General features: G+C 36.8%; 1 protein-coding gene across 3 annotated transcripts in view; it reads right to left on the bottom strand.

Moving 5' to 3' along the window:
• Nucleotides 1–12,715: 12,715 nt before the first annotated feature.
• ARHGAP29 (Rho GTPase activating protein 29) overlaps nucleotides 12,716–24,880 on the bottom strand; it is a 75,758-nt gene continuing 63,593 nt past the window's right edge. For all 3 annotated transcript variants that reach the window (XM_060139543.1, XM_060139542.1, XM_060139544.1), the window contains 7 exons: nucleotides 24,283–24,422; nucleotides 23,807–23,995; nucleotides 23,400–23,537; nucleotides 19,029–19,261; nucleotides 17,476–17,806; nucleotides 17,235–17,343; nucleotides 12,716–14,767 (listed from right to left, as the gene is read on the bottom strand). In XM_060139543.1, the coding sequence (XP_059995526.1) occupies nucleotides 13,884–14,767; nucleotides 17,235–17,343; nucleotides 17,476–17,806; nucleotides 19,029–19,261; nucleotides 23,400–23,537; nucleotides 23,807–23,995; nucleotides 24,283–24,422 (2,024 nt within the window). In that variant the 3' untranslated portion in view covers nucleotides 12,716–13,883. The remainder of the gene's footprint in view (nucleotides 14,768–17,234; nucleotides 17,344–17,475; nucleotides 17,807–19,028; nucleotides 19,262–23,399; nucleotides 23,538–23,806; nucleotides 23,996–24,282; nucleotides 24,423–24,880) is intronic.

The raw sequence follows: 24,880 nt of genomic DNA, 5'->3' as shown, positions 1-24,880 counted from the left end.
ATTATATAATTTTTAAAAACAAGTTATTCTCAGCTTAAAGGATATATAGGAATTAGTGAATATTTCTTTCTGCTTAGTAGACAAAAACTGCTCCCTACTCTATAGGAATCCCTATCCCTAAAGTTACATTAAAAGATTAAAGCTACACTTTGAATGAAATTGTAAAATTATATATGTGTGTGTGTATTTAAATTAATGTAACAAATGACTACAAAACATACTGTTTTTTGAAAAAACTTTGCTTCTATGAAGTTCCATTTATAAAAATTTCAGCAAGAATTTCCACAAGACAAATTCACAGAAGTGAAATTGAAATTGAAATTGTGAAATTGAAAGTGAAATTGTGTCAAAGAGTTGTCATAATTTCAATAGGGCAGACATTGGTAATTAACCTCAGAAGAGTTACACCAATTTACACACCAACCAAATGCACATGCCCTGAATCCCAAGGCTTTTGTCAACTCACTTAATCTGCCTTTCAGATACACTAAACCCACACCACAGTGAGAGCACATCATATTAAATGCCTTCGATGTCCTTCTTAACCTGATCAACTAATACATGGACTATAACATTCATCCTGCCTGATTAAGTTTGAATAGTTTTATTTTCAGTAAAAATTGCCATTCTCCCCATTTTACTGTTTACTCCCAGACTTAACTTTCTTCTCTTTTTAATCAAGTCTGGACCCATGGTCCATGTTTTCTCAAACTAGTATCCTGAGCTCCTTCAAACCCTGTCCCTTTTTGCTGCATCTCTCCTAAAAAATTCCCATTTCCAGAAAATTCCAGCTCTTTGCTCACACTCCTTTTTATAGATGAAAAACATCAAACAACTCTGAGCCATGGCAGCATTCTGGCTTTGGACTTCAGCTGCCCCTGAGCACAGCATGCAATCCTTTTCCCTGTTGCCAGTTTCTTCTCCCATCTTTTGGGCAGCGGTCTGCAGACAGGAGCTCATCAGAATGACTTGACAGTGGTCTTTCCATCTGACCGTCCTCCTTACCTGAGATTGTGGACCTCTCTTCTCTGGGCTTCCAGGGCAACGATCTCTTGTTTTGATTTCCCAGGTCCTTTCCCATGTGCATAGAACACCCTAAGGGACCTGACACACTGCGGTCAGGCTGTAGGCACCAAAGTGCATTCTTAAGTTCTAAGGGAAAAACCTATAGCGTAATGGATAAGAGTGCAGACTCTGAAGCCCAGTGGCCGGCTATAGCTCAGTTCTATCCCTTTTGCACTGGGCAAGGCAATCTCACTGTCCCTCAGTGTCTTCATTTGTCAAAAGGAATCATAGTTGAATCCATGGTGTGTGGCCTAAATGATCTAATCATGAAAAGTGCTTAGAATTATCTAATATATTGTAAGCACTCAAAAAATGACATTTCTCTTTCCACTATGTTAGGGTATATCAAGAAAATAACCATCCGGAAACTAGGAAGAAAGTTCTCACCAGATATCAAATCTGCCAACACCTTGATCTTGGACTTCGAGCTTCTACAACCATGAGATATAAATGTCTGTTTTTAAAGCCAAAAAAAAAAAAAAAAAAGAAAAACAGAAAAAAAGACATTATTCTTCATAACCAGGAACCCTAGATAATGAGATAGTGAAATAAGCACAGATATAAGAATCAGACTGGGTTTTCACATCATGACGGAACGATCTATTAGGGTCATGATATGGGCCATTTTATGAAACTGACCTTGGCCTGCTGGATTATGAGTTTAATGGGGCTAATTCTACCTTTTTTTTTTTTTATATTTCAGAGTTGTTATATGAAATAACATAAATGGAATTAAGAACCTAGCACAATGCCCGGCATAGAGCAAACAAGCACTCTGACTCTCACCCCTTTACACTTCCAGTGTCTGAGGACAGCTGTCACATCCCCAGTTTTCCCAGGCTACGCATCCCTCAGTCTTCACCCATTTATTGTGCAACCAGTTTCCAGATTCTGACTATTCTCTACCTTGTCCAGCTACAGCCTCACCTTTCCCAACTCCACGTTCATAATAGGTCACTAAAATCAATTATAGTTCCTCAGTTTCTTGAGTAAATCTTTAGTGTTCCATCCCCACTGCCAACAGGTGTATGTCGACAGTCTTATAAAGTTATACATTGAATTATTACAAGTTATACTTCAAATATTATCTGACCGGTGAGGACTTCAATGTGATTGCAAGGGAGTCAGATAACACTGAGGAAACCCTGTGCAGCTCTGGGCACATAATTTTATGGGGAGACTTGTGTCAGATAGCCCAAATAAGATTATGGGCTTTAAAAAATTCTCTTTGAAATTAAACTTAGCTTAAAGAGAGAGATGCAATAAGGAAAGAAAAGACTTATTCAGTGAATAAACTAAAAGAATTTGTGACTAACACAACTGACTCAACTCCCTCATGCTAGGAAAATTTTTGTCTTTATTACATAAAATCTTCACAGGATCCCAAATAATTTAGGGCTTGCTCTAGATTGGGTCTTAATTTCTGGGGATACCTAGAAACTTGTTTTTACAAAGCTAATTACAAATATTTAATTAAATATTTAGGCTCACATCTCCAGAGTGTTCCTGAACAGCAATAATTTTAAAGTAGAACTCAAAAGTAGTTGCTGACAATCTGCCTATAAACCCCAGTACGGCATGGAAGTCATTTCTAACTTTAAATTCAAGGGCTTTATTTACATGAATAAACTTTCTGTAATACGTAGAACACTAAAAAAAAGAAAAGCCTTGGACTTTGAGGTGGGTCAAATCCTATAATGTATCTCCAGTAGTGCCAAGATCTTAGGAGGAAGGAGCGTAACCAGGAAGAACAGGAATGGAGCAGTCTTTGGTGGAAGAATGAAGGAGAAAGATAGAATGTCCCAGTAAGAATCCCATGGGTTTATGTATTGCCTTCTTCTCCTGCTAGCGGTATATCCCATGGCAAGTTATCCTCTTTGAAGCTGCTAAGGGAAAGTTCAAAACACCTGCTCTGCCTCTCTGAGGATCATGAGACTATCTTTATCAAAGTACCTTAAAGCATATTTGTCAAAAAATTAACACGAATAAAGAAGACTGGGTTGAATGTACAGACCGATTTGGGGAGAACACCTATCTTCAGAATATTGAATCTTCCAATCCACAAAAATGGCATATCCTTCATTTGTTTAGTTCTTCTTTAATTTATACCAAAATATTTTGTGTATTTCAATGTATAAACATCTCTACATATCCCACCTTAGATATCCTAGCTCATTGATATTTCAATGTTCTTTTAAATTCCATTTTCTATTTGGTGTTGATATATAAATAATAATGACTTTTGAGTACTGAACTGATAAGCAGGTTGTTAAATTCACCCACTAATTCTAATAGTTGGTAAATTCATTTGGATTTTCTATGTACATAGTTATATATCATCTGCAAACAAATGGTTATTTTATTTCTTCCTTTTCAATCTTTATGCTTTCATTTCTCTTTTTCCCCATTATTGCATGGCTAGACTCTCTAGTACAATGTTGAATAAAGTAGTGATTACAGGTATTCTATCTCAGGGGTAAAACTTTCAATATTTTACCATTAAATATATCTGCTATAGACTGTATTTCTATCAGTTTAGGCAAATTCTATTCATAGTTTGCTGTGAATTTGTATAGTAAATTTTGAAATTCATCAAATCCTTTCTTCAATTTGCATGTGAGATACATATTTTTCTCCCTTTAAAAAATTAAGGTGGAAAATTATGTTGACTTTTCAAATGTTAAACTATATTTGCATACATGGAGAGTTAACCTCACTTGGTAGTGATACATTATCCTTTTTCGATATTGCAAGTTCCTTTTCTATGTATTGTGATGTCCTCGTCAGATTGTGGTATCATGAGTAGATGGACTTAGTTTGGAAGTGTTCCCTTTTTCTATTTACTGGAAGAATTTGTATAAAATTGGTATAATATCTTCCTTAAATGTTTGAAAGAATTCACTGGTAAGGCTTTACATTTTCCTTGTGGAAAGGCTTTTAATAACTCATTCAGTTTCCATTAATAAAGGAAACTCTCTAGATTTTTCTCTTTATTTTGTCAGTTTAATTTTCTGAGGAATTTGTCCTTATTCGAATTTTGTTTTTCATTATAAATTGTTCATTATGTCATTACATCTTTTCAATGTTTGTAATGTCTTTAATGATATTCTTGTTTTCATTCCTTTTCCATTTCATTCCTTTTTTCTCTTTTACTGATGTCTTACTGGGGGTATATGAAACTTTTCAAAAAACTAGCTTTCTTATTTTTCTTTAGCTTTGTTTTCTATTTCACTTATTTCTAATCTTTACTATTTCCTTCTATCTACATTCTTTAGATTTGATTTACTATTCTTCTTGACTCTTGAGGTGAAGTTTAATTGATTTTAACCTTTCAACTTTTATAGTAAATGTAGTGAAGGCTATAAATTTCTAAGCTTTGCTTTAGTTGCAGCCTACAATTTTTGATATGGTACATCTTCATTATCATTCAGCTTAAAATATTTTCTAATGTCTGTTGTTATTTCTTCTTTGATCTATGGGTTATTTAGAAGTATGTTCTGTTTAATTTCCAGGCACTTGAGGATTTGCTAGTTATCTTTTTACTGATTTCTACCATAATTTCCCTGAGGTCAGAGAGCATATTTTGAATTATTTCAATCCTCTGAAATGTTTTAGGGCTTTCCTTATGGCCTGCTTATTATCAATTTGGGTAAATTTAAAATATGGGCTCAACTGAAACATGAATTCTGTCATTGTTGACAATGTTTCCTGCATGTCAATTAGGTCAAGTTTGTTAACTGTGTTCTTCAGATCTATCTTTTTCTACTCTTTTGTCTGTTCACAGGTATGTTAAAGTAACTCTATGGTTGTGAATTTCTCCACTTTTCCTTTTAGTTGTCTATTTTTGCCTTATACATTTGAAACAATGTTATTAAAATTATAAAATCTTCCTGGTAGATTGACTTCTTTATCATTACAGAGTATCCGTCTTTATCTCCAGTAATGTTTCTTGATTTAAATCTGTTTTATCTGACATTAGTATAGCTATATCAGTTTTTTCATTAGTAGTTGCATGGTTTATCTTTTTCCATCCTCCTACTTTCTGTGCATCTTAAGATATGTCTCTTGTGAACATAGGTTTTATTTTCTTCCCTAGTCTGATAACATTAGTTTATTACTTGGTTTATTTAGTCTTGATTTATTATTACTTAGTTTATTTAGTCCATTTTCATCTAATGTAATCATTGATTTAAGTGCTTTTATATCTACCATCTATTTGTTTTCTATTTGACTCACTGTTTCACTTACCTTTTTTCTTCTGTCTTGCCTTCTTTTGGATTACTCAAATATTTCATTTTTCCTCTCCTTTTATTTTACCATTTTTTAAAATAATTAATTAATTAATTTTATTTTTGGCTGCGTTGGGTCTTAGTTGCTGCGTGCGGGCTTTCTCTAGTTGTGATGAGTAGGGGCTACTCTTCGTTGTGGTGCACGGGCTTCTCATTGTGGTGGCTTCTCTACATTGTGGAGCATGCGCTCTAGGCGCATGGGCTGCAGTAGTCCTAGCACACAGGCTCAGTAGTGGTGGCTCGTGGGCTCTAGAGTGCAGGCTCAGTAGTTGTGGCACATGGGCTTAGCTGTTCCGCGGCATGTGGGATCTTCCTGGACCGGGCTCAAACCCATGTCCCCTGAATTGACAGGTGGATTCTTAACCATTGCACCATCAGGGAAATCCCTATTTTACCATTCTTTTTCATATTACAACTTACATCTGAATTACATTTAATAAAATTATTACATTTACCACTTCCTTGATAACGCTAGAACTTTATACTTCCATTTTTGATGCTTCCATTATTGTTGTCATGTATTTTAACTCTACATAAATTTCATACTCCAGATTACCGGTATTTTTTAATAACAGGCAACATTCATTTATATTCTCCTTTTCTAGAGGTCTCCACTCTTTCCTGCATTCTGTATTTCCACCTGGGATCATTTTCCTTCTGACTAAAGACCTCTCTAAAGAATTTCGATTAACGCAGTCTTGCTGGTGACCAACTCTCTTTTTTGTTTGTCAAAAACATCTATATTTCAGTTTCGTTTCCGAAGGATATTTTAACCCTATATAGAATTTTGGGTTAACATTTTTCCCCCTAGCACTTTAAGGATGTCCTGTAGGTAATGAGGTTTAAATGCTTCCTTGTTGACATCAAAAACTGTGGCATAATGAAAATACTGAAATTGCTTAATGTTGTGATTTTAGGATTTACAGCACCAAGAAACATCTCCTTCACTTTAAATTCAAGGTCATAGAATCATGGTCAGAGCTTGAAAAGATTTTACAGATCATCTAGCCCAATTTCCTCCCTAATAACAATCCTAATAGGAGATTATTTAGTTTTTGCCTTGAACACTTTTCCAGTTTTGGGGAATTCACCAAATCACAAGATAATGCATTTCATTCAAAAAGAGTTCTAATCATAAATGGGTTCCTTACAGTGTACTGAAAAAAAATCTGCTTCTGTTTAACTCCCAGTCATGGAAACTTATTCTCCTAAAGGAGCAAGTAAGATATTTAACTTTAATTATTTGTTTTCACTTATGATATCAAAGAGAGGTATTATGTCCTGGCTTCCAGGTTAAGCATGTCTTCCTCCAACCTGCCCAAGTCGACCCTCAACCTTCACCACCTCCATGTTCATGATGGGTCACTAATCCCTGTCAGTTATGTTCCTAAAAATAAATTGGAATTTAGGTCATCATCCCCATAGCCAGTGGCTTAATTTAGGGCCCATTTCTCACCTGGATTGCTGACTCTTTCCCTGATTACAAGCAGATGCTAAGAGATCTCATGCAAATCCTATTCTTCCATGCATAAATTCTTCAACAGCTCTCCACTACAGAATTGCTTTCCAAACTGTTTTTTTTTGAGATAGAGGGTGGAGGGTAGAGTTGTTTGTTTATTCTGTCATTTGCTCTGTTTTTCTCTCATTATCAGCAAAGTTTAGCCTACAAAACTCACTATAACCCAGGAAAACTTTAGCAATTTTAGATGCAATGGTTTGAACTAAATGAATAAAGTCTAACACCCCCACACACACACTACAAATGACCTTGGAGTTGGGATATGATAACCGTAAACTTCAATATCCTAGCAACTAAAAAGAAAAAATAAAGCCTGAAAGTACACAATTTATCACAGCTTGTGGCTAAAAAAATGAAGATGAAATAATTTAGAAATGACAGAATTTATAATAAAGACACCTGGGCTCAAGTCTTATTACCCTTTCTTATTAGCTATGTAACTTATAGTAAGTTATTTCACCTCTTTGAAGTCTATTTGTTTGTCTGAAAAAGACAATTAAGAATACCTGCCTTGATAAGGATTAAATGATATAACAACCAAAAAACAGATTTTTTTAAAAAAGTGAAATAAAGAAAAAAGATTGAGTTTTCAATGCAGCATTGTTCATAATGATGAAAAATTAGAAGCAACCTAAATATCTATCAACAGTGAGATGAATACTAAATTGTATGTATTTACCGCAGGAATACTTCAGATTTGAAAAAAAAGGAAAAAGAAAAAATATGTTTGCAGCTACTGACATCTACATGGATTAATCCCCAAAACATGTTAAACGTAAGCAAGCCAGCCACAAAAGAATCAATCATGATTCCACTTGTAAAAGCTTCAGAAACAGGCAAAATTAAATATTACATAGATAATAATTTTTTTTTAAAGCCAGGGAATGATGAACATAGAATTCAAGAAGGAGGTTACACCTGGAAGGGGACAGGGAGAGACAGTCACGTGAACAGGGAGGGGGCTCTGGTGGCTTCTTAACGTTCTATTAAGGGGATTGAGGGCTAATGGGAGTTCATTTTATAATCATTCTTTATATGCTGCATGTACCCATATACACACTTCTGCATTTATGAGTCAATTAAAACAAACAAAAAAATCATTTAAAACGTTCACTAGGGCTTCCCTGGTGGCGCAGTGGTTGAGAGTCTGCCTGCCGATGCAGGGGACACGGGTTCGTGCCCCGGTCCAGGAAGATCCCACATGCCACGGAGCAGCTAGGCCCATGAGCCATGGCCGCTGAGCCTGCACGTCCGGAGCCTGTGCTCCGCAACGGGACAGGCCACAACAGTGAGAGGCCCGCGTACCACACACACACAAAAAGAAGTCAAAAGGATATAGCAGTGAGCTTGAGACTCCCATAGACCAAGTCTGGGAAAAGTTCAGTATCAAAATAAATGACAGAAATATATTGTAACTTACCGAATAAAGCAGGAATCCATGAGTCCATTCTAACAGAGATGAATAAAGAAATGAACAAGTGGAGAAGGGGCTGCTCTTCCTTACAGCAAGCAGAATATGAATCAAAGCATCAGAAAGGATGGACTCACCATTTGACAACCAGAATAGTAATAAGTGATTCAGGTAAGAACTGTTAGTGGACTCAAACTAACTGGTGACAATTTGATGAGAAAAAGGATATTCATACAGTCTCAAAGAATATCCTCACAAAGTGCTTTTAACTTTACAATGGAGAAACCTGATAGATACTATCCTAACCAAGTGATCAAACTTAATATCATCAGGAATGGGACAATTTGACATGGGGCACTTCCTGATATGATACAGTGAAAGAATACAACATCATTTTTGTAGTACTTTTGTAGAAAAATGTATATCCTGAGTCTAATCATGAGGAAACATTAGGTAAACCCAAACTGAGAGACATTCTACAAAGTACCTGGCCTATACTCTTCAAAAGTATCAAGGTCATGAAAGAAAAGACTGAAAAACTGTTCCAGATTGAAGAAGAAAAGAAACAGGACAACGAAATGCACCAGGTGATCCTGGACTGGGATGCTGGAGCAGAGAGGAAAATCATTGGGCTGATCGGCAAAACCTGAATGTGGTCTGTGGATTAGATGGCATATGTCAATGTTAATCTGATTTTGACGGTTGACTATGGTTATGTAGGAGTATTCTTGTTTTAAGGAAATATCACTAAAGTAGCATTAATGGGGCATCATATCTGAAACTTTCAAATGGTTCAAAAATTATATTGGATGGAATCACATTGAATCTATAAATAAATTAAGGTATATGAACATATTTACAATATGTGACTTCCAATCCATATAGCACAGAGCACTCCATTTATTTAAGATCTCCTTAAATGCCTCTTGAGATAGCCTAAAATTTTTTCCATGAGGATCTTGTGTGTATATTGTTAGATTTATTCTTAGGTACTTCAAATTTTTTATGATATTGTTTAAGAGATCTTTCTAAAAACATTCATTTTCTGTTAGTTGCCGATGTACACAAATACAACTGACTTTTGCATATTGATTGTGAAGGCAGAATCTTTGCTAAACTCTAGATGTTACTGAATTGTCTACATATATAATCATATCAACACAGGAACAATTTCCTGCCTCTGGGAAAGAAAAACCCAGAGAATTATGGTGACTATAACTTGTCATAAAAATATACAATGGCTGCCATTTCAAGAGATTTTTATAGTTGTACAAATACGTTGACATAATGTTAGCTGGGAATAGTGTAGCCATGGACCATCTTTAAATTAAATCACATCAGGAGGTAAGGTATGATTCTATTTGCTTCTGAGACCTCTAGGCAACAAGTCCCTTACAAGGATCATATCTTCTTTAAGTCTGTATCAAAAGAAATACATTGCCTAAGATGCAAAGTAATTTTAAATACTCATAAATTCTAATTAAGTTCTCAGCATGTAAAACAAGCCTATCTAGGGAAGTTATGATCAAGCCTTCACAAATGACTTCTTGGAAACCTGAACAATATGCTTTCCACAAGCTTTCTGGTGGTCTGGCAGCTCTGAAAGGACTCCTGACTTTTGCCCTTTTCCTTGGCTCACATTCTTTCCATGTGAAATAAAACAACTTCCTGAAGAATGGACTGCTACCACATTACTGGGTAGCAGGGCACAGGGCACGTGTGGGTACTCTGGAAAAAGCAACATCTCAAGAGATACTTGCTTAATGTCCCAGGAAACCAGAAAGCATCTACAGACTAACAGCTTTAGCTGGACAAGATGCCAGAGAGCCCTAAAGGCAAAAAGGAGCCGGAAGTGGAGTCCTCACTTGTGAGGTTTAAAAGTGAGGGGAAACAGAGAGCCCACTTGATTATGATACACTCTTTGGGTTGTCTCAGTAGATTAAAAGAAAATTAAAAGTTTAAAAGTACATTTCCTACTGGGTGAAAGGTTACCAGCTGGTATTCCACACCCAGGTCAGTGACCAATCTGCTCCTTACACAAGCGTGGCAGAAGGAACAGCTCACTCACATTACTTCTCCAGAGTCAGTGTGTTATGTCTCTGCTTTATGCTCCTTAGAAAGAAGATGAAGGACTTGAAAGCCTTGATGTGTTTTCCTAGTAGTTGCCATTGGGATTAGGCTGAGCGAGATCCTGAGGACTTTATCCCGTGGTGTGCCCTACTCTTATTTTTGCTTTGTCCGCACGAGAAAAATAAAGATGATAACTTAGTGTTGAGATGTGAATTTGGGGGTTTATATGCTATGGGGAAATTTTTAAAAACAAACATAAAACTATGTACATTATGAGGAAATTATGCAATAAAAAGTATAAAAATTAAAAAAATACATCTTCTAAGTTTCAGTATGAAATGATGAGAAAGTTCTGGACATGGATAGTGGTCATGGTTGCAGAACAACGTGAATGTACTTAATGCCACCGAACTGTACACTTAAAACTTAGTAAAATGGTAAATTCTATGTTACGCATATTTTACCACAATAAAAAAATTTTAAAGGTGCATTTTCTATTGTTAAACACCTGATATTATTGAGTTGGCCAAAAATTTTGTTTTTTTCCGTAACATGGCTCTAGAAGCACTTAGTTGTCTTTATCTATATGCAAAACAATTTTGTTAGATTGTATTGTGACAGCTGTCATATCAGTGTGCATTAAAAAAAACATCAAAATTGGTGAATTTTTGTATAATTTTAATATTGAAGATGGAAGAAATAAGCAACATTTTTGGCATATTATGCTTTATTATTTCAAGAAAGGTAAAAACGCAACTGAAACGCAAAAAAAAAAAGATTTGTGCAGTGTATGAAAAGGTGCTGTGACTGACTGAATGTGTCAGAAGTGGTTTGTGAAGTTTTGTGTTGGAGATTTCTCGCTGGACGATGCTCCATGGTCCGGTAGACCAGCTGAAGTTCGATAGTGATCAAATCGAGACATTAATTGAGAACAATCAACATTATACCATGTGGGAGATAGCCTACATACTCAAAATACCCTAATCAAGCGCTGAAAATCATTTGCACCAGCTTGGCTATGTTAGTCGCTTTGATCTTGGGTTCCACATAAGTGAAAAAACCTTCTTGACCATATTTCTGCATGGGATTCTCTACTGCAACATAATGAAAACATTCAATTTTTAAAACAAATTGTGACGGGAGATGAAAAGTGGATACTGTACAACAGTGTGGAATGGAAGAGATCGTGGGGCAAGTGAAATGAACCACCACCAACCACACCAAAGGCCAGTCTTCATCCAAAGAAGGTGATGTTGTGTATATGGTGGGATTGGAAGGGAGTCCTCTATTATGAGCTCCTTCTGGAAAAGCAAATGATTAATTCCAACAGGTACTGCTCCCAGTTAGACCAACTGAAAGCAGCACTCGACGAAAAGCATCTGGAATTAGGCAACAGAAAACACATTATCTTTCATCAGGATAACATAAGACTGCATGTTTCTATGATGACCAGGCAAAAACTGTTATAGCTTGGCTGGGAAGTTCTCATTCATCTGCCTTATTCACCAGACACTGCACCTTTGGATTTCCATTTATTTTGGTCTTTACAAAATTCTCTTAATGGAAAAACATTTCAATTCCCTGGAAGACTGTAAAAGACACCTGGAACAGTTCTTTGCTCAAAAGATAAAAAGTTTTGGGAAGATGTAATTATGAAGTTGCCTAAAAAATGGAAGAAGGTAGTGGAACAAAACAGTGAATACATGTTGAATAAAGTTCTTGGTGAAAATGAAAAATATGTCTTTTATTTTTACTTAAAACCCAAAGAAACATTATGGTCAACCATCAGAATCTGGCAGCCCTGTGTTTTTGACTCCAACTGTTACACCTGTGGAACCTAGAGCACATTATTTAACTAAGCGTCAGTTTCCTTATCCATAACACAAGAATAATAAAGTACTTACCTACCCATTATAGGATGCTGTAAACTTGAAATAATTTATGTGGAACTTAGTAGAGTTCATGGCACGCAGAAGGGGCTCAATCAATGTTGGCTCTTATTTTCTTTTTAGGTTTTCATACCAATACAATTCTTTTATATTTTTTACAATGAGGACTAAAAACAAGGCTCCAGTACAAAAAGATTTGGGTTATTCTTTCTTCCTAGTCCTTAATGTCATATAGAACTATAGAACAACTTCCCATAAAGTGAATTCCATGTTGTAGTCAAGGGACATATGAGCCCCAAGTGCTGACCACTAAGCCAATGGTTAATAAACCTTAAAGTCTCACACCCTAAGAGGCAACAATTTCAGAGAAACCACAAGAACTTGAAATAATTTAACAGGTTAATGTATATATTTTTTATCAAGTATAACATGGTCATACAAAAGCATTTGTTACAAATATAATTCACACATATAAAAAGAGGCTATTTTATTTTTTTGTCCCTTTTATATCCTATTTTACGCAAAATGACAAAACCAAGAAAATAACAGAACTATACTAGTTCCAAAAACTGGGAATTTTATAAATGAAATATATCCAATCATCTATACCTCCTCTCAAATTCCAAACAATGAGGCTTATTGAATTATACTTAGAATCAACTTAAATAAATCTTTGTATGATTCAGATGAAACATACATTGTCAATGGTTATAAACTCAGGTAGAAAAAGTACATAAAATTATTCATAAGTGAAAACACTTCATACAAAAGAAAGGGTTTTTTTTTTTAAGAAAATCCCAGACAATATTAAAAGGAAAGGCACTGAATTTTAAAACACTGTTTTGGACTATTATATAAAATACCAAAAGGTTCAGAGCTGTTGAACAACAAAAGTTTATGCAGAACAAAGCCGAGAAGTGAAAATTACTAAATGTATAATAGCTAAAACCAAATAAGACATGACTGAACTATACAATTTGGAAACATGTTTAAGTGCATTTTCTTTGTACAATTCAACTGCCTCTCACGTGTAAAATCTGGCAATTAATTAAAATGCAATTAAATACAGATTTGCAAGCCTTTTGGCCATTACGCAAATATGAAAAAGTTAAGTGACTCGCCAATTGAAAAATACAAGGTTACACACATACCATAAAAGCACAAATGGTCAAAGATACACTATAAAATTGTGTGAAAAAACAATCATACCAAACAAAGATCTTTCAGGCACTTGCACTCAGAAACATTCCTTTTATAAATAAGCATGTAGTTTCACGTCAAAAAAATAAAGCTGATTTCCTCAATTGCACCTATTAGTTGAGAGCTATATCATATATTAGGGATGCACGTAAATGGACCATATTATGGGGAATCAACTGAACTTTAAAAAACATGAGTCTATCTATTTATTCACAACTTCAAAAATACATATAATTCCAGTGAGGCACAGATGGGGCCCTATCAAAACATTCTGTCATTCAATACAACCAACACAGGATAACACAACACAATGACAAAAAACAAAATCCATGATTTGGCAATCCTATACAAGAGAGGCCCTGTCAAAAATTTCTTCCAGAAAACAAATACAACACCACAAAACAACAAAACAAAAAAAGAAAAACTGAATTCTGACAACCCTACACAAACTGTGGGATTTCATCTTCAAGGTCTTCAAACTGCTGCATTCGTTTCAGCCTCGGTCTCTGACATGCTGGATGTACACCAGGTAAGTCACGCTCTTCAGCCTTCTCTTTAGGCTTGCTAACCGGCTGCACGGGACCAGCTGATGCATTTTCAGAACCTGGAACTGATTTCAGCACGTGCTCCTGGGGAGCGTGAGTTGTGCAAGGGGGCACAGCTGCGGAGGATGTCACAGATTTCTCCTCATCCCCTCTCCCACTAGCAGCAGGAGCAGGTGGTTTATAAAACGTGGTCCAGTGCTGGGGCTGCAGTGTTCTGGGTGCTCTGACAGGAGCAGGAGGGCAGGAGTCAGAAGACCGTCTCTCTGACACCTGTCTGGCTGACCTGATGGGTTCTGTGTATGGCTTGCTGGTGGTGCTGACTGGGTGGTCCCCACCACTCCTGATGTTCACTGACACTTCTCTTTCCTGGAATGCACTGGGCACAATCACTGCAGTCTTTGCAGTCAGGTCATTTTGTTCATACTGTTTCTCCCGAGTTTTCTGTAGAGGTTGCTGATCAAAGCCATCAAATTTGGAACAAACAATAGTTGGGGTGTCTTTTCTATTAACTCCTTCAAAGGTAGGATTCTTGCAAAACTTGTCTGAATTTACATTCCCCATATTTCTGCCAGTTCTCTCATTAGGAGAGCTTGCAAGAAGTAGTAGTCTGTCTACAGGCAAACTTACAGGTCTAATCTTGGTCCTTGGAGTATGCCTCTCGACACCATTTATTTCCCTATCGGACTTCAGAGTAGGCAGCTTGGAGGTTTTACAAACATCTTCCATCTTTTGTGATGCTGATTCAAGCTCTTGGTCTACAAGCAAACGCACTTTGTTGTCTGAAAAAGGAAAAGATTCATTTAAAAATCAAACTTTATGGCACGCAGTTAACAAGAGAGTCCAAACGAGTTATAGATGAACACCCTCTCAAAACAAGGGTCTTCATATATTTTTTCCAAGTTATTCTCTAGGCAGAGGAGTAAAATACTCATAAAATATTAAAGGTACACTTTGAATTAAAATGTTAGAATTCCATATTTATTTAAATCAATATAATAAACAGCTACAAAATTCACTGCAGGTTAGTGAAAAAAAACCACACTTGCTGATGTAGCTTCTCTTATGTGCTGTGTATGAACAAGTATTTGCTGGCTGAAAGGGTCGTCACGATTTCAACAGGCAGATATTGGTGTGTTACCCTCAGAAAAGTTACACCAATGTACATGCCAACCAAATGTAAGTATGCCCTGAATCCTAAGGCTTTTGCCAACTCAACCTGCTTTTCAGTTACATTCAACCCACAGTGAGAGCATATCATATTAAATGCCTTAGATGCCCTCATCTTATCAACTAATAAATGGACTATCATATTCATCCTGCCTGATTAAGGTTGAATAGTTTTATTTTAAGTAAAAAATGCCATTCTCTTTATTTGCTGTTTACTCCCAGACGTACTTTCTTCTCTTTCCTATCAAGTCTGGACCCATGTTTTCTCAAACTGGGACCCTGAACTCCTTCAGACCCTATCCTTTTTTGTAGCATCTCCCCTAAAATAGTCCCATTTCTGGTAAGTTCTGGCCTTCTGCTCATGCTCCTCTTTTGGGCAGCGGTCTGCAAACAGCAACCCATCAGAATGACTTGACAGTCCTTACCTCATCTGACCTTTCTCCTTACCTGAGACTGTGGACCTCTCTTCTCTGGGCTTCCAGGACAGTGCTCTCTTGTTCTGATTTCCCAGGTGCTTCCCCACGTGTATAAAACACCCTAAGGGACCTGACACACTGTGGTCAGGCTGTAGGCACCAAAGTGCATTCTTTTTTTTTAAAGATGTTGGGGGTAGGAGTTTATTAATTAATTTATTTTTGTTGTGTTGGGTCTTTGTTTCTGTGTGAGGGCTTTCTCTAGTTGTGGCAAGTGGGGGCCACTCTTCATTGCGGTGGGTGGACCTCTCACTATCGCGGCCTCTGTTTTTGTGGAGCACAGGCTCCAGACGCGCAGGCTCAGTAGCTGTGGCTCACGGGCCTAGTTGCTCCGCGGCATGTGGGATCTTCCCAGACCAGGGCTCGAACCCGTGTCCCCTGCATTAGCAGGCAGATTCTCAACCACTGTGCCACCAGGGAAGCCCCAAAGTGCATTCTTAAGTTCTAAGGGAAAAAACTTGAGTGTAATGGGTAAGAGTGCAGACTCTGAACCCCACCTGCCAGGTTTAACTCAGCTCTACCCCTTCTGCACTAGGCAAGGCAATCTCACTGCCCCTCAGTGTCTTCATCTGTCAAAAGGAATCATAATTTTATCTATGATTATATGTGGCCTAAAAGATCTAACCATGAAAAGTGCTTATTTATCTGGTATACAGTTAGCCCTTGAAAAATGACATTTATTTTTATTACTATTCCTAATTGGGAGCCCTAGCTCATGGAATAGTGAAATAATCACAGACATAGGTCCAAATACTGAACAATTTATTAGGGGCATGACCTCTGACATTATTTAACGTCTCTCAGACTATTAGGCTATGGGTTGAACGGGGCTATTACTACCTATTTATAGCACAGAATTGTTGATAAATGGAATCAAACAAGAAGCACAGTGCTTAGCACAGAGTAGGCAGGTACTTAGTGAATGTTAGCTCCCTTACTCTTTAGACCTGTCAGGCTGTGACCACTAATACTTCATTACACTCAAATTTAAAATATATGGCTGCACTTAAAAAAACTGCAAGTTAGCTCTAGTGATGGACAGAATTATAGTAACAAGTGGAAGCCTTTCCACAAATGAATAGCTTGGTAGCTATCACTGAAACTAAAATTACCATACAGTGAATAAGATGATTACAGTCAAGGAAATTAAAAAGATATACACATAAGTGTGCTTAATGTGTTACAGGCAGGCAACAGGAAAAGGCATTTGAAAAAAATTTTAGAGGTTTTTTGAGTCTAATTTTTTGAATTTTAGGAGTCTAGTTGACACCTTATGAGTAATGAGATCAATACAATGATCTATAGTAATAGAAGATGCTAACGAATCATCATACTGCTTACCAGATTCTGCCTTGACTTTAATTAATGGCAAAAATAAAAATAAAAAAAGTTTTCAGCACACAAAACACACCTTCGAACTCCAAGTCTTTTTATAAGAAGGGTTATTGTAAAGAATGAAGGCAACTTTCTTAATGGCCGGCAAAGATGCATTTACTAACGAAGCTTCTTTCTCTGACTTCTCTTAACGCCACTCACCTTGGCTTTTAATCATGGTTTATTGGGACAGTTTTAAGTCAGCAAATATGCATTTTACATGGCCACTCACCAATGAGACATGCATCACATTTTTCGAATGCATTTTGCTTCCGTTCTGATTCCTCAAATGATGCAGTGGATTCAAAACTTTTGCTTTCACTATCTGCAGTATGGATATCCTGTTGATGAAGAAAATTTTTAAACTTGAAGAAGCAAAACACACCTCAAAATAAACAGTTCAAAGATTCTTAACTTATTAATAACGTGAACATTACAAAGTTCCAACACAATTCCATAAGAGCAAAACTCACTTCCTTTGAAGAGAAAAACAGTGACTTCGTAGAATGTTCTGGATCTCTTTCTTCTGGTGATAACAGAGGCTTCGGAAGATAGCCTTGGTCAACCTGAGGTGCACCACCACCTGCACTACACACAGCTATATCTTGTGGCTGTAGGGACCCATCGAAGATCTTCTGTGAGTAGGTAATGAGGAACTCCACCAACCTCGCTTGATTTGAATAGTCAGCAAGAGAGGAGATGGTGATAGGAGCAGCTGTGGGTCTTGGCCTAATGAGACTTGGTCCAAATATCACCCCCAAGTTTCTGGAGTTCATTTTGTTTTCTTCTGCATGATCTACGACTCTGTGATGCAGAACACAAAAGGCTGTATTAGATTTCCTTGACAGTCGTTTACTATGGGCTGGGAAGGGTGGAGGAAAAAATGGGCTGCAGAAGTCTAGGGAAAGGATCTATTTATTTGCTTAAATACTGACCACACACCAAGTTGGGTTTCACAGTATTAGGATTAAATATAAGTAAGTAGAAGGAACCAGTACAGTTTTACCAGCAGAAATTAAAACACACCCCTAAAAGCTGCTCCCACCTTAGTAAATATATATTACATCCTCCCAAGTCCATATGCTGGAAACTTTCTATCTCACTGCTAGTCTCCAAGCCTAGTTGAGCCTAAAGATCTCTCTGCTTTATTGCCAATCCCACTGCTCAGACCTTACCTCAAGCTCTCATCACCTTTTATTTCTCTGGCTATTCAAAGAGATCCGAACTGAAGTAAATAAATACCTCCCCTCCAATCTATTCTCCATATTGCTGCCATAAAGATCTAACAGGCAAACCTGAGCATGTTAAATTCCCAGCTAAAAATTCTTTAGTGAGTACAGAAAGAAGACAGTCGACTCATCTGCCAGGTATGTATGACTTTACCAGGACTCCTCCAGCTCACTTTGTGCTACGCTTGCTATATCCTGGCCTAACCAAATTACTTAAATGTCCTCAAAAGCAAAATGATCTCTTGTGTCTCTGTGTCTATTACCCTCTGCCTGGAATGCTCTTTTGTACATTCTCTGTCACCAAACCATCACTCAGTTCTTCAAGTCTGGCTCAGGGTTACCTTCTCTGATTCATGACCCCCTCTCCCCCATCTTCCACTGCATGTTGAGCAAAGTTCCGTCAGAACAAGAATGACGCTGCGCTGCACTTGTGTGCGGGTCTGCCCCTCAAGCTGACAAGCACAACAGATGACAGAAACCTTATATTTGCATCCTAATTTCCCCAGCCAGAGCCTGGCATATAAGTGGCATCTGAGGGAAAGATGTTGGCTGCACGAACACATATTCAATGTCTCTCTTTCCCTAACACATATTAGAAATGAAACATTCAATGTAAAAACAATACCACAAGAGTGTGAATGTACTTAATACTACTGAACTGTACACTTAAAAATGGCTAAAATGGTAAATTTATATGTTATGTGTATTTTACCACAATTTTTAAAAAACCCATAAAACCCGAAAAACTGATCAATTATCCACCCACTAATCAATGTCTGTCTTATTCAAATTCTTACCGCTTAAGATGAACTATGAGGTAATGAAGGCTGTTAAAATTTGATGCTGGCAATTGTCTTAGAAGATCCTTGCTTTTTAGAAGAATTCGGTTTATTTCTATGCACGTACTTGGACATTTTTTGTCCTCAGGATTATCCTTTTTCATCTCTTGTTCTTCATTTACATGTTGGATCTCTATTGCAAGGTCTATAAATTCCTTGTACAATCGGAATAAAATAAATGGTTCTGGTAGCTAAAGAAATAAAATTACATTAGAAATATCATTCTGCCCATTTTTTTCCCTGTTAATAACCTACTGAATAGCTACTGAGTGGTTTAGCATGTTCTTTTTAGAGTAACAAGACTTAAGGTCAATCACATTTAGAAATGTACATGTCTCATCACAAGGAAAAATATTTTTCTATTTCTTTAATTTTGTATCTGTATGAGATGATGGATGTTCACTAAACTTACTGTGATAATCATTTCATGATGTATGTAAGTCAAATCGTTGTGCTGCACACCTTAAATTTATACAGTTGTCAATTATATGTATGTACGTCAATTATATCTCAATACAACTAGAAGAAAAAAAATTACACCCAAGAACAAGAAAAAAAAGAAATGTACATATGTTTGCTAGATGTGATCTATAAAGTAAATCCGATATCACCATACATTATATCTATATTAAAAATGACTTAACTGGTAATCAGTAAAACTCTAAACCTAAAGCCACATGATATGATTTTAAAACTCTGATAGATATGCTATACCAATTACATTCATGACTGCCCCAAAGTTAGCATGATCTTCAACTATTTTATTAAAACAAACCCAGGATAATATACAATATAAGTCAAATTAATTAGAAAAAGCTTATTTTCTGTTGGTATGGGGGAGAGAGAGAACAAAAAGCTATAGGGTGCTTGTGTTTTACTCGGGCCAGACTGAAGATTAGCAAAAGACGATATGACTTACGAGAAAGAAACTCAACATTTTGTCATCCAATTTTTAAATACAACTTGAATTGCCATAAGTAGGTCAAAAAAAGTTCCTCTCTCAAACTGTCAATGGGCATACCACCTTGATCTGTCTACTGGCATAACTGATTTCAATGATTCCACTGCTCAGCAATGGAAAATACAGCATCTCTCTGGCTAGCTGATGTCCTACAACATCTGTGGTGAGGTAGGCACCACTTCTCCAGTTTCCCCTTCTGTTCCCAGAGAGGGGAAGCCTTGAGATTAATTTCTACCTCTACCATCTTGGTCACTCTTGGAGCTTCAGATTTACCACATGGTAATGAGTAAATAAAGGCTACTCTCTTAACACTGTAAGAATTGAGCATGGCTTCCCACACTAAAGCTTTGGTCCCATAGTATTCCTAGGATAAAATGAGAGCTGATAGTATTGGACCCCATTTATTTCCTCTCCTCCACTGAATAAAAGAAATAAAGGATGATTCATTATGAGATTAAAAGTCATTCAAAGACACTGTTTCCACTTCTCAGTTGAGAATCCTATAAAATGTGATTGAAGAGATATCAATAGTTTCCTGGGCTAATGTGGCACATCCAACATTTGTACCTAATTTCTTTCCCTCCTACCACCCCACTGAAATACAGTTAAGCCTACAGGACTGGAAGAACAGGAATGGGGACAAAAGTAACATTTCACAGGCTGAAGAGGAGGTGAACAAGTGCTGACGTAGCACTCCTGAGAAAGCTGAAATTCCAAACTGAGAACCAACATGATTTAGCGGATCCTAAGGAGACTCAGGGATTGTCAGACTAGGTCCTCCGATCTCGGGGAAGGGTGAGCTATCTGAACAGCATTAGATTTCTAGACCCTTGTCTCCACTCCACGCTCCTGAGCAACCTCAGAAGTCTGGGGATTTCTTCTCTGGGCAGTGTGAAACAGAGGGTCTCTGGACGGGCAATGCCAAGCACAAGGAACAGGTGGGCAACTATCTTAAAGTAAGGATTTAATGACTGTGTGCCTGCTGAATGCAGAGATCCTGGAGCTTCTGACCTAACACGGCTCCCAGAGTTCTGGAACCACACCTGTAGGCAGGGAAAGACCTTTCCCTGGGGTATCAGACCAGCCCAAGAGCAGAGAACTAGAGATACAGACCTCAGGTACTCCCCAAACAGCTCTCCTAGAGAACACTACAGTAAAGCTCAAAATCTTCAAAGCCTTCATGTATTCAAGAGCTTCTGGATAGATTTCAGTTCCCAAAGCTTTAATTTTAAGGAGACAACTATGGAAGACAGAGTCAAAATAAGTAGGAAAAAAACCAACTTGAAGGTCTACAACTGTGCTGTCAATATCGTGGCCACTATCCACATACGGCTACTGAGCAGTGGCAAGGTGACTGCTTCAAACTAACATGTGCTCTAGATGAAAAGTATATGCCATACTTCCCAGAGTCAGGGCCAAAAAGGTAAATGCTTCATTAATAATTTAAGAATACTGATTAGATGTTCAGATAATATTTTCAATATGTTGAATAAAATATTAAAATTAACTTCACCTGTTTCTTTTTATGTGGCTACTAGATAATTTAATATTATATATAGGGCTCACATTATATTTCTATTGGATGGGGCTAGAAGCTAAGCAGAGGTAAGAATCCTCTTTAAAAAAAGCTACGAAGAGTTCAGGTAGAAGAGATGCTGCATTCAATTTAAAAAAGAATGCTATAAAAGGGACAGAAAACCAGAATTCTTGGAAATTAAAAGACGATCTCAGAAATAAAATAGTTTACAGTAGGAATGGAAGAAAAAGCTGAGGAAGTTTCTTAGAAGGTGTTAAAAGAAAACAAAAACAAATGAAATTAGGGAAAAGGGAAGGAAACTAGAGAACCACTGTGGTTGTTAAGTATCTAAATATAAGTTCTAGAAAGAAAATAGAGAGAAAATAGAGAGGAGGAAATGAGCAAGAAAATTAAAGTTCCAAGAACTAAAGGACAAGTAAGCAGAATGACAGAGCTTGTGGAGTGCCTGAAACCATGGATGAAAATACACCCACATCAAGGCACACACTGTGAAATTTTAGGATAATGGAGAGAAAAAGAAGATTCTACAAGCTTTCAGAGAGAAAACAATAGGCCACATAAAAAGAATCAGGAATGAGAAGGATTTCAGGCTTCAGAGAATAAAAAAACACCTTCAAATTTCTGAAGAAAAATAATTTTCAGCCTACAATACTATAAACTTTCACAGTATCCCCATTCAAGAAAGCAGAATAAATACATTTACAGATCAAACAGTTTCAAATATTTACTCTTATTCCACCTTGCTCAAAGATGGGCATAACCAAAACAGGACAATAAATAAAAAACAGGAAGACATGACACAGAAGACAGGTGTTCCCTCACAGAATTGGGTAGAGAAGAGAGATCCCAGGATGACAGCTCTTCACCATATTAAAAAGGACCCAGATGAAGAACAAAGCTCCTGAGATGGACACAATGAGGACCATCGTCACTATGCTCTCCGTAACTGTCTCTTCACTTTCACCCAAGGACAGAGAGCTTCACCCAAGGACAGAATGCAGCTGGGCTTGTCCCACATCTTTTGTACTTGGCTTATCATAACAATGTGCTGGTTGTTCCTGTAACCCTTCCAGGAACTGCTGCCTGAGCCACTATGGCCACTTACTTCACCCACAGAAGCGTTTTCTTCAGACCTACTCCTATAGCATGCAGGTACAAGAGTGAGCAAAGAAAGAGAAAATATAGAGCAAGTCCACTCCCGACCACATTCCTGCTGAATTTACAGTACCTCGTTTATAGGATAGCCCTGCCCCCCAACTAAGATGAACTTCATGTTCCCTGAATGCATTCACACCTTGACTAGTAACCTCCCACGATAGTTATTTTAAAATATCTATGAAAGTAAAGCCAAACTATGACCCAGACACTGTTCTATTGGCTGAGTTCTTCATATAACAGTGTGAATGGTGGACTTTTCTTAAACAGCCAGATTTATGCTTTCTACTCAGTTTTCTAGAACTTAATGATATATTGTTTAGGAATACACAACAGGTATTAAAACTATTAAGAAAAGAGAGGGAGGTATTAACATGGTTAGGAAAGACCACTGGGTAGAGCTGTGGGCTACAACTGGGGAGGGGCAAACAGGGGCCTTCTATAAGGTATAGTGATATTTTATTTCCTTAAGCTAGGTGATGGAAAATGAGTTTTTACTATTATGGGTCTTTAAATTGTACATATATTTTATACACTCTTTGATCTGTACATTAATAATTGGAAAGATATTAACATGGTCTATGTCAATGAAAAAAATATGTGTGGCAAACATCAGCAAACAGCAAATTATATTTTTGCTCTATTTAATGGTAAATTTCAAGGCTAAAAACTTTACCTGTCGAAGGTATAATTTCAAGACATCACAGATGTCATGTGAACTAAATTCTGAAATGTCCACCAAGTGCATTCCATTTTCCAATGCTTGACACAGTTTTTCAGTTTTTATTTTGTTTCCACATACACGATAAATTCCCTTGAGAAGAAAAGAGAAAAAATTTTGCAAAATTCTGCTTCAGTACAAATGATTAAATGCAGACCTCTAAATATACTTAATGTCTACTTCAATTCTAAATATTTTAGGAAAAAACTAGGACCAAATGAGGTAATATTTTCCAAATAAATCTGAATAAATTCAGTTATTTAGTAAAAACTGAGAGCACTGTTCTCCTTTAGTGTCTCCTTATCATTAGAACAAATCACATTTACATTTAAAAATTTTTAATTTTAAAAGTTATAATGTACCTGTAGACACAAGGCTCTATTTTCAATCTCTGAGGCACATATTTTGAGTACAAAAGGGATGCCATCTGGTTCCTTTTTTGCAACTTGTGTGAATTCTGCTCCAAATAAGTGTATTTTCCCCAGAAGTTTCTGATGACCACAGATGATGACTAAATTTTCCAAACACTTTCGGTGACAAACAAGGAGACACTACAAGAAAATGAAAGTCTAAAATGGTTAACTCACCTTAAAACTATTCACAACTGGACAAACTACAGGTAGAGTGGTAACAGAACAAAAATGAGTTTAAAAGGTATTACTTGTGGTGTTTGAAATACATTTACTAGCAAAATGAAATATAAAATTACAGAAATACACCGTGGTTCAATTTATTAAAAATACATTTGCAAAAGATCCTAATCGGTAAATGAATAACAAAAAGCATTGCTCAAAGCAAAAAGCATAAAAGGGCTAATGTAATTCCAGAATGACCTTACCTCTTCGCATTCAACACCCTGGAATACCACAATGCCTTCACAGTCCCTGCACTTTGTGGGGGATCTCAGTTTGCGAAACTTGTGAGTGAGAGCTGCCTTTGACATCAAAGTTTTCTTAAATGTTCCGAGGGAATTGGGTCCTTGTAACAGAAGTAGAATAGTATGTAAGAATTGTAAGACTACAGAAAAATTATACCGTATGATACTACATTTAAAAAAATCTTTAAATAAGATTACAAAAAGCTCTTACTATAATAACAAAATAAGCATCCAACTTATAGATCTCTTACAAGGCACACATATATCAAACATTTAAGCTACGAGTAAAAAAATCACCATCAGACCAATAAGATACTTCTAAAATAGCATGGCATAATGTTTCCAGAATCAGCGAATTTACAGTTATTAACATGTCCTTTATTACACAGGTGGCATTACATTCTTAGAAAATGACCCTTTGAAAGCTTGGAATAAAACTAGCTATATGAGGTTAGTGTGTCAGCATTATTTGCATTAAAGATAAAGCTATTCTCAATTCATTACAAAATTATAAGTAATACTAGCTAGTTATCTATCAATATCCTACCAGAGGGCTTCC

This window comes from Lagenorhynchus albirostris, chromosome 2, assembly GCF_949774975.1.
Source record: "Lagenorhynchus albirostris chromosome 2, mLagAlb1.1, whole genome shotgun sequence".
Classification (NCBI taxonomy): domain Eukaryota; kingdom Metazoa; phylum Chordata; class Mammalia; order Artiodactyla; family Delphinidae; genus Lagenorhynchus; species Lagenorhynchus albirostris.
The sequence above is the reverse complement of the archived record's forward strand: the minus strand, read 5'-3'. Positions and strand labels throughout refer to the sequence as shown.